Genomic DNA, 11,203 nt, shown 5'->3' with positions numbered 1-11,203 from the left:
ACTGCAGATGTCAGGTGGTGTGGTAATTAGGTGCTGGACTCCCACATGGCTGATCATAATTTGAGTCTCGGACCTGGTGGCTTGCTTTCTCACTTTCCCTCTCTCTGTCTCTTGTCAAATTAACAATAATAGCAGTAATAATAGTAATAGTAATAAATAAAAGTTTAAAAAATAATGCTTATAACAAAAAAAAGATTAAAAACTTCAAAGAAAGTAACAGTTCATGAAGTTTGTTACTCTGCATGCTTACCAGTTGACCAGTTACTATGGAGATCATTAGGGGTTCACAAGCTTTATTCAAACTATATTTGAAAAACAACCATACACACAGATGATGGTCCTGCATTAATATTAATTATTGAATGAGGGAGGAACTTTAACCCCAGATGCTCTGTTTTCTTTATACTTGACTTGGAAATAAATACTATATTTCCATTTAAATTTGTCCTTATTTCTTCAACCAATTTAGTTTAAAAATATTTAGAGGCCAGCAGGTGGCCAAGTGGTTAAGCTGTAAGACTCCCATATGGCTGATCAGGGTTCGAGTTCTAGAACTACAGGCTTGAAAATCACACTGGCTTGAAAATCACACTGGGCACATGTGTGTCTATTCCCAAACTTCAGGAGTTTGGAAGAGGAAGAATTGGGGCATAGCCAAACCCCCTGGGGGGTGATTTCTCACTTTCCCTCTTACTGTTTCTCTCTGGCGAATACACATGCCCTTTGGCAAAAACCTTAAATAATAAATTATTTAATAAAATAAATAAAATACCTAGACCTTTTTTTTATTTTTTTTTTGGTTCTCTTTGGATAGCTTATTGATCTCCATCAGTAATTTTCCTGTACTTTGGGGTATGATCTTTAATAGCTGCACTAAGACATTCAAACAGCATTTATAATTTACTCTAGGAGTGGATTTGTCCAAAATAGAAAAACATCCAGATGCAGCCAACCTTCTTCTGAGACTGGATTTTGCAAAAGACATTAAGGAAATACTCCTATTTCTAAAAGATTTGGGTATAGAAGATAATCAACTGGGAACATTCCTGACTAAAAATTATGCTATTTTTTCTGAAGACCTTGAAAATCTTAAGACCAGGTAAGTAAGGCTTTTTGAATGATTCTCACATAACCCAAAGAGTAGTTATGGAGAAAATAGATGTGTAAGTTATTTATATTTCTGTTACATGAAGATTTACTAAGATAATGCATATGAATATGATTTTTTAAATCATCCTTCTTTGAACTAAATTAAACATGTAAAATAGTTCTTTTATTCAACTACCTCTTAGTTTTTCTTTTCCATTTATTGCTGAGTCTGTACATAACTCTTTCTCTTTAGAAACTTGAATACGTTTTCTTCTAAAAAGCTCATTAACAAATGGCTAAATTATCTGAGGGTGCACTTAAAGTAAATGAAAGCCTTTTTTTTTCTGGCCAATTTTTGATTATATGTATTTGACATTCTCTTGACAAATCATTATATAATCTGCTTAATTACTTCCACAAATTGACTATCTTTTTATTTTAAAGAGTACAGTATGAATATCTTTATAATTACTCAGCATTCCAAGAATTAAAGGAATCTATAAGATCAATACAGTTAGGATGGTGGTCTGAGCTAGCTCCTGCTATGAGCTAGTGAGAGCATCGCAGAGAATGAGACAGAGTTCTGTCCTGGTTTGTATTCCCCCAACCGGGTACAGATGTGCCAGTTTTCCTTTTATCCTCACTAATGCATGTTACTAAACTTTATTATTTTAGTTCATTTTACAGATAAAAATAATACCTAATTTGTTGTTTTAGAAACAATGTTTAAAGTATCAAATGTTGGAATATCAAATGTTGTTCGGAGACAGAAAGTGAGAAACACCCACACCCCCACCCCCAGTGCGATGGCCATGCTGCAATCCCTTCTCCTCCATTCTCCTCTTGGGATTTTGGGCATGCACACACATATGCCCAGTGTGAGTTTCAAGCCACAGGACTAGAGCCACAGTCGGCCATGTGGGAGTCCAGGAATGCACCCATTATGCTGTCTGCTGGTCCCCTTTGTTATGTTTTAATTAGTCTGTTTTCTTTTGGGGGAGTAAACATTCTTTTATATATTAAGAAAAGTATTTCTTTGTGACAAGATGCATATGTTTTTCCTAGATTGTCACTTACCTCTTGACTAATTGTTTGTAATGCTTTTCTACATAGTTAAAATGTTTGTATAGCTGAATTTATCTATTGCTTCTCTCAGTTTCAAGGAATTACCTTTAGAGAATTATGGTCATTTGACTGTAAGTTCTGGTATATGGATTATATGGAACTATCATCAGCTTTGGTTGTAGGCAGATCTCACTTATTCATCATTTTAGCTAGTGATCTAAGACAAGTAATTTAACTTCTCTGGATCTGTATCTTCTCAAACATAGTATAGAAAATTATCTGGCTCACATGATTTTTTTGTTTTTATAGTGAGAAGTAAATAAGATAGTGTCTGGTGTAATTTATGCATTTAATAAAACTACCTTTCATGTTTTTAGATTTTTTAAAATTACTAATGTTATAGTCAAAATTTCTGTATTTTATGGCCTTATTTTTGTTTCTAGAACTTAATGAAAATACATACTCAGTAAATATACTACTCACAACAACAAAATTCCTCTCTCATTGTATCAGTCTTAAGGGTCATTCTTGTAAAAGAGTTTGAATCTTTTTTTTTCTTAATTTGTATTTTTTCTGTTCTCAGACCAAAAAAGAAATCTTAAAGAGATGTAATTTTATTTTTCCCTACCAAGCCAGATTAATAAAAAAGGAATCTGCCTCTTGGTATAGTTCAGAATTATTTTCTGTTTCCAAATATAAATGGAATCCATCATAGAGTTCAGACAGATGCTTCTTCTGTTTAAACCATATTTGGGCTATTACAGAATTCTTCTGTTTGTCTTTGTTTTGTTTTGGTGTGGGAGCTTTTAAAAAGCACTTGTTATTTTGGAAAGCAGTATGACACGAGTAAATGTTTATCATATATACATGTATTTTTGTTTTTCTAGGGTGGCTTATCTACATTCAAAAAAATTCAGTAAGGCAGAAGTTGCACAGATGGTCAGAAATGCACCATTTTTGCTGAATTTTTCCGTGGAAAGACTGGATAACAGATTGGGCTTTTTCCAGAAAGAACTTGAACTTAGCGTGAAGAAGGTAAAGAACAGAGAGAATTTGTATAGTTCCTTGTCAGGTATATTTAGTAGGTGCTATTTCTTATGTTTCTAACAGTTGCCCAACCCATAGGAATCCTATGAATTCCTGGTATTTTCCATCCAAAAATGTATTATATGGCTGGGTTAAACAGAAAGATACATTATTATGTAATATTCCATCAGATTAGATCCTGGAGTTTATTTTTTCCTCAGAGAACAAGTTCATGCATTTCTATGGTTTCTATCATTTTAAATAATCAAGTCACATTTAAAATTTTAACTTCGTTAAAATTTAACCAAGGTATTAACTCCTATTAACTCTTGATAAACTCTCGTTAATGCCTTAGTTTTCTAAAGTAGTTAAATAGGCACATACACTAACATACTGTTTTGTTTATAACTGTAGACTAGAGAGCTGGTAGTTCGTCTCCCAAGGCTGCTAACTGGAAGTCTGGAGCCTGTGAAAGAAAATATGAAGGTAAGACAACTTTGAGCTTTTGAGAAATCAGTTTCTCTCTTTAATCGTTTAAAGTCCTCTGAAGGAAATAGACTTTGCAGTTGTCATCTTAAGGAAAACTAGATTTTAAAAGAAGTTATTTCCAAAAAGATAGAAATAGAAATAGATAATTATATTGGGAACCAGCAGTTAGCGTAATGGCTATGTCGCTGGACTCCCACGTAGTCGACTGCGGTTCGTATCCCGGACCCGGTGGCTTAAAACTCACGCCGGGTGCGTGTGCATGTATGCCCAAGACCCCAAGAAGAGAATGGAGGAGAAGGGATTGCGGTGTGACCATCCCCCCTCGGGGGTGATTTCTCGCTTTCTGTCTCTATTTCTCTCTCTCTCTGTGTCTGGCGAGCGCACACGCCCTATAGTGATTTCTATGGTTTCTATCATTTTAAATAATCAAGTCACATTTAAAATTTTAACTTCGTTAAAATTTAACCAAGGTATTAACTCCTATTAACTCTTGATAAACTCTCGTTAATGCCTTAGTTTTCTAAAGTAGTTAAATAGGCACATACACTAACATACTGTTTTGTTTATAACTGTAGACTAGAGAGCTGGTAGTTCGTCTCCCAAGGCTGCTAACTGGAAGTCTGGAGCCTGTGAAAGAAAATATGAAGGTAAGACAACTTTGAGCTTTTGAGAAATCAGTTTCTCTCTTTAATCGTTTAAAGTCCTCTGAAGGAAATAGACTTTGCAGTTGTCATCTTAAGGAAAACTAGATTTTAAAAGAAGTTATTTCCAAAAAGATAGAAATAGAAATAGATAATTATATTGGGAACCAGCAGTTAGCGTAATGGCTATGTCGCTGGACTCCCACGTAGTCGACTGCGGTTCGTATCCCGGACCCGGTGGCTTAAAACTCACGCCGGGTGCGTGTGCATGTATGCCCAAGACCCCAAGAAGAGAATGGAGGAGAAGGGATTGCGGTGTGACCATCCCCCCTCGGGGGTGATTTCTCGCTTTCTGTCTCTATTTCTCTCTCTCTCTGTGTCTGGCGAGCGCACACGCCCTATAGTGAAAATCTCTCCAAAAAAAAAAAGAAAAAGATAATTATATAACAAATACCTAATGAGGAAATTGTTTTGGTTAATGATATTTTCACATGTGACCAGGTGTTCCCTGAGTAAGGCACCTTGCAGGCAGTGGTATCCATAATCCTAAGTGGAAGAGCTGAGGTATATGGATGAGATCTGGAAACTGCTTCTGCTCCCCAACATGAGTCTGTGTCTGGGACTGGAAGAGCCAGAAGACTTCTGGGAAATGAGTAGAGTGAGCCCATTGCTCTCCTTGGTAGATGTGCAGATGTTAGTTCTCCTTACCAGTTGCCAGCTTGAATTCTACCACAAAACACCCCTGACACTCTTTATTGTCCTTCCTCCAGGAGAATAATGTGAAGCCAAGGGCAACTGACTAGACAGTATACAAAACTGTAATAGTAATTGAGATTATTATGAAAAGCCTGTTTACTGAGGCTCTGAAGTGTTTTGTGTTCAGTCATTGACAAGGTCTTATTGGTCACCTGCCCAAGCACTGCGTTGGAGGAAGTCCCTGCTCATGCAGCTGACAGTTTAGTAGAGGATAAAGTGCAGAATGTTAACAGCAATAGCTTGGTAGGGGAGCGTAGCTCTGAAACCACATAGAGGACCTACCACACTACATAGAATTCTATGAAGGCACGTAGAAGACTGTACTCGAGAGTTGTTCAGTTTATGTGTCTGGAATTTTGGCATGTATTTCTCTAGATAATAGGTGTATGCTTGAAAGCAGAAGCTCAAAAGCACTGTAAAAATCTTAATGCTGGGGCCAGCAGATGGCAGAGTGGTTAAGGCACTGGAAACCCACAGGGCCAACCTTGGTTTGAGTCCCAGATCCAAAAGCTCGAGACTCATGCCAAGTGCACACATTTGTTTGTGTGACCAAAATCCTGATAGGAGAATGGAGGAGAAGGGATTGTGGCATGACTATCCCCCACATGGGTTGATTTCTTGCTTTCTATCTGTCTGTCCAGCGAGTATACATGCCCCATAACAAAAATCTTTTTTAAAAAAATATATTTGTGCTGGGGCCAGCAGGTGGCATAGTGGTCAAGGCACTGGACTCCTACATGGCTGACTGTGGTTTGAGTCCCAGACCTGGTGACTTTCTCTGTATGTCTGTCTCTGGTCAAATTGAAGAAAAATAAATAAAATTAAATAAATACTTCTTCAAAAAAAGAAAAAACTTAGTGCTGATCTGTTTGGTTTTGGGCTATCCAGGTTGCCTGACCAGCTCTCCCTTGTCTCTCATTATTCTATCTTAAAATTAGGGTTATTCCTCATGGGGTTCTTCTTGAGGTTTATTAGGCTATGAGTAGCTCATTCTTAAGAAAGGGCATATATGTGTGCGAATCCAAAATTCCAAATGGAGAAAGAGGGTGGTGTGGCCACCCCCCCTGATGGGTGATTTCTTGCTTTCCTGTTCTTTCTCTCTCTCTCTCTCTAGAGAGCACATGTCCCCTCTGGCCAAATTAAAAGCAAAACAGTATGTCCTCTGGTATAGTACCAAAATAGCTATTCATATCCAATTTACTTTCTCCTAGGTTTATCGTCTTGAACTTGGTTTTAAACATAATGAAATTCAACATATGATCACCAGAATCCCAAAGATGTTAACTGCAAATAAAAGGAAACTTACGGAGACCTTTGATTACGTGCACAACGTGATGAGCATTCCACATCACATCATTGTCAAGTTTCCGCAGGTAATGCAGCACTCCGCTCTGTAAGCGCCCTGTGCCCTGCGCTTGGAGCTGCTCTCTAGGATCATGGAGCTATTCACTTGTGCAGAGTTCACAGCCTCCAGGACACACCTCCTAGGGAGAAATCAGTTATTAATCTGTGTGCTTGTTGTTTCTATCTGCTCCTACTTCTGCCTGCTGGAGTCAAACAGAACAAATCTAACATAGTCTCTATGTGGTTTTCTCCATTTAAATTTGAGATAGGTGACTTCCCTCAAAGATCTTTTCTGTCTTTCCTAAATCTGTAGTTAGCAAGCCATAAATAATAATCTCCTACCAAAGCATGAAACAGCTCCAGTTCCATCGTGTCAAAGCCATCATTACATTTCTAAGCTAATCATACTAACGTATTCTTTACCTAGTGGATGACATAATCTGCTGTTCCCAAGAATGTTAACTCGTTGAAAGCAGGCAACTTGTTTGATTTATGCATGGCTGAGTCCTGGTGCCTAGAGCTATACCTGGCACTAATTAGACACTCACTAAATGCAATTCAGATAAGTTCAGTTCATTTGTTGAACAATTGAGAATGGATTGCATCAAAGCAATCCTTGGTTGCCATGTAAATAGGCACTCAATAAGTAGTTGTTGGATAAGTGACATTAAATTTCAGTAGTGGTCCCTCGATTCCATTTGCTAGGTGTGTTTCTGTTCTGGATATAAAGATGGGCAAAAGAAATAGGACCTTAATACCACTCTCAGAACTAATTTGCATTTGGCTCTGTTCCTCCACAAATAGCAATGTTTATTTGCCTATTTTTTTTTATTATGAACAAGCCCTTAATATCTTTTTCCTATTCCATCAAATGCAAATATAAAATTATAAAATCATCATAAACCTACAGTTGTGTGAGTTTGGCTTATGGAATAGCTGGAAAGAAAATAATCTTTGGGCTGGCTCAGTCAGTGGCCTGGTGATTAAGGCAGCTTGATATCACATGGCCATCCACATGGTTTTCAGTCCTGGACCCAGGGGCTTGAGATACAGTCTAGGCACATTGCATGTGTGTATGTGCCCCAAATCCTCAAAGGGGAGGTAGATAGAGAAGAAGGGATTATGGCGTTATCATTCCCCGGGGGCTTGGTGGAGAGGGGAGGGCCTTTATCCTCTTCCCTTTGTCTATCTCTGGCAAGTGCATGTATCCTCTAGCAGAAAAAGGAAGGAAGGAAGGAAGGAATCTTCAACTAAAATTCAAGGACAATTTATTTTTCCCCGAGTTGGTAGAGAATTCCATGACAGTAGACCATGATGAGAGAATCTGATTTTGTTCCCTCCTAACCCTAGTGGTCCAGTCATTCTTTCACTATATAATTGAGCGTCCGTTTTCTGTTAGACACTGTATAGCATGAAGGCACACACACAAAAAATCAGACGTGGTCTCTCTTATGGAACTTGTACTCTAGCGTAGGATACAGGTTTTTAAAATGTAATTGCTTTATATTTATATATGAGTCTTAACCAAAAATTTTACAGAGTAATTAATTTAGAAGAGGCAAGAAAATTGTGGAAATAATAACAGTCTTTCAGTATTTACTATGTGCCTGCTGTATCTTTTCTGCTTTATGTGTATTATCTCATTTAATTCTTAAGACCACCTCTAAGGGAGGTAGATACTAAGATTATCACTGTTTTATAAGTGAAATAAGTAAGCATAAAGAGACAGACCTATCCAGGGTTACCCAGTAATGGGGCAGAGCCAGGATTTCAACTCTTGACAGTTGAGTTTAAAAATCTATGTTCTTGGGACAGCATGTAGCATAGTGGTTAAGGGACTAGACTCCTATGTGGCTGACCATAGTTCGAGTCCCAGATCAGTGACTTGAAACTCAGCGTCAGGTGTATGTACATATTTGCCCAAATTCCTGAGAGAAGGGGTTGCACGGTAGCCATACCCCTCAGAGGGTCATTTCTCACTTTTTGTCTGTCAGCCCAGCACGTGCACCTGCCCTATAGTTAAAAAAAACAATAATAATAATTCAAGACCAGCAGTTGGCATAATGGCTATGTCCCTGGATTCCCATGTAGTTGACTGCAGTTTGAGTCCCAGACCCAGTGGCTTAAACTCATGCTGGGCACGTGTGCATGTGTGCCCAAGATCCCAAGAGGAGAATGGAGGAGAAGGGATTGTGGTGTGGCCATCCCCCCAGAAGGGTGATTTCTCACTTTCTATCTCTCTGTCTCAGTCTTACTGGCGAGCATATGCACCTTATAGCACAAACCTCTCAAAAAAAAAAAAAAAAAAAAAATCCATGTTCTTGGACCAGTGGGTGGCATGGAGGTTAAGGTGGCTTGGTCCCATATGGCCAACTGCATGGACCCTACAGCTTTAAAATCATACCTAGTGGGTATGTACTTGCCCAAAATCCCAAGAGGAGAATGGAAATGAAGTGTCTGTGGCATGGCCATCCTTCCTGACTTTCTCACTTTTCTTCTCTCTCCCCCCCTCCAGCAAGTACACATGCCGTATAGCACCAAAAAAAGAAAGAAAAGAAAAGATAAACTCATACTCCACTAGATATGCTACCTCTCTAAGAAGCAGCATTTAGCATTCACATTGTCAGTAGAATAATGAGTGGCACTGAAAAGACGGAAAGAAACTACCTTCCAGGTAGCAGAAGCTATAAGCTGACCAGATGCATCAAAATCACTTGTTCAAAAGCACAGATTTTTAGGTACCTCTAACCCTAACTTCTGGAAAACTCAGTCATAGAACTATAACTTCCAAAATGGAATTCTCAAGACTCCTAGAAGTCTGGGTAATATTTATTTAAAAAAAAAGGGGGGGGGTAGTTTATTAATGAAATACTACATTAACCGATAAATACTGTAAAGGGCATAGACTTAAAATCTTTTTTGTTTTTTGTTTTGTTTTGTTTTATAACTTTATTTGAAAATCAGCAGTTAGTTCTCATCCATACTGACTGTTCGTAGATTTTCGAAAAGTGATAACAGGTACATAGGTCATCAGAGTGTAGAGATTGGTGGGTGAATCTTCATCCTTGTTTTGTTTTCTGGACAACTGCACACGGATTCGATATGGGACATTCCTTATCCCTTTGGCCCGGACAGCTTTCTTGAGCCTGGTATCAATGCGCACACCTGGAGTCCCCATCTCTTTCATGGCAAATTTCCGGATTTCTTTGAGTGCCCATGGGGCACGTTTCTTGAAGCCCATGCCATGGATATGCTTGTGAATGTTGATGGTGTATTACTGGGTCACCACCTCATTGATGGCAGAACGGCCCTTCTTCTTGCCACTCTTCTTTGCAGGAGCCATTCTGCCCAGCCTAAGCTGGAAAGAAAGAACACAAAGGATTGTGGTAGACTTAAAATCTTTAGCTGGTGTTTAAAACTCAGTGGTCTGAAATTAATTTTCTCATGTAAGTAGCAGTTCTGGTTGACTCATATGTCTTATAATTAATTAAAAGTGGGCCAACCAGTAGCATGATGGTTAAAGTGGCTGAATCCCACATGGCTGACTATGAGGTTCAAATCCCAGATCCCGTGGCTTGAGAAGCATGTGTGCATATGTAACCAAAATCCTGAAAGAGAAATGGAGAAGAGATTACAGTGTGACCAGCTCCCAGGGGGTAGGGGCGTGCGTCCTCACTTTCCTGTTTGCTCTTTCTCTGGCAAGAATACATGCCCTCTAACAAATTTTTAAAAATAAATAAATAAAGGAGGTATAACTTAAAAACTATGGTTAATTTAGTCATTTCAAGAAGAGATAATAGAAAATAACAGATAACAAAAGTAATCTGAGGGTAACGAACATCAGGAGATCACTATTCTGTGGAAAGAGGTTACGTTCAGGATCCCATTAAAACCTGGTCTCTCTCCCACTGGGAAGGCAAAGCTGGCATCTACAGTAGAGTAAGAGGGGATCAGTAATTCTCAGGCCAGGGAACTTTTTCTTTTCTTTTTTCTTTTTTTAAATATCTCTGACAACTTAATGTACTATTAGCAAGATGAAATTTTGCTGACATTGACAAAGTAGCCCTGATAGTCAACAATCTCCCACAGTCCCCCCAAAAAGAGAAAAAAAAAAAAAAAAAACTCTATCTGAGCTGTAGCTTTTGGACTTGGAAAATCACACAACTGACAAAGTAGCCTTAATGCTTTGGAGGTGCCTGCTCATAAGCTATATAAAGACTTCCAAGTATTACTATATTTAGGAAACCAATACAGCTTGTATGTCTTATAACATTTCAGTCAGTGATGACTGCATATACGATGCTGGTCCCATGAGATTACAGTAGGCTGTGCCATCTATTAGGTTGTGTAAGGAGACTCATTATGATGTGGGCACAGCATTTCTCAGAACACCCCCATCCTTAAGCAATACATGGTGGTCATGGTTTGGGGCTTCAGAGTCATCTGTGGTTTTGTGTGTCTGCTGTGTAATAATGTTGTAAGCTAAGCATCCCTGCATAGGAGCCAAACTTCCAGATGAAAACACCTCTAAAGCTCATTACATCTTCATTAGCAGGAACAATATAGTCATGGGAATTCAGTTACGCAAATGAGGGGAGGAGAACATGCGATTTTTTCTTGCAGAAATAGAAAAGTGACCTGTTTTATTCCAAAAGGAAGCTAGCCCCATGTGGGGTAGCACCCTATATTATACTTTTTTAGTCACTGTTCTCAAAGGACTTTAGTTTTCAATGATTGTTACATAGTGTCCTTTCCAAGTGATCTGTTATTATTTTATTTCCACTTGAATATAG

General features: G+C 38.4%; 1 protein-coding gene across 2 annotated transcripts in view; it reads left to right on the top strand.

Annotated features, from left to right (window-relative positions):
- The window catches only part of MTERF3 (mitochondrial transcription termination factor 3), a 25,464-nt gene that overhangs the window by 13,056 nt on the left and 1,205 nt on the right, over window positions 1–11,203 (top strand). For both annotated transcript variants that reach the window (XM_027765480.1, XM_006161303.3), the window contains exons 4-7: window positions 910–1,099; window positions 3,042–3,189; window positions 3,595–3,666; window positions 6,278–6,439. In XM_027765480.1, coding sequence (XP_027621281.1) covers window positions 910–1,099; window positions 3,042–3,189; window positions 3,595–3,666; window positions 6,278–6,439 — 572 coding nt within the window. The remainder of the gene's footprint in view (window positions 1–909; window positions 1,100–3,041; window positions 3,190–3,594; window positions 3,667–6,277; window positions 6,440–11,203) is intronic.

This window comes from Tupaia chinensis, unplaced genomic scaffold, assembly GCF_000334495.1.
Source record: "Tupaia chinensis unplaced genomic scaffold, TupChi_1.0 Scaffold138407_1, whole genome shotgun sequence".
NCBI lineage: Eukaryota > Metazoa > Chordata > Mammalia > Scandentia > Tupaiidae > Tupaia > Tupaia belangeri.
This window is presented reverse-complemented; position numbering and strand designations above follow the sequence as displayed.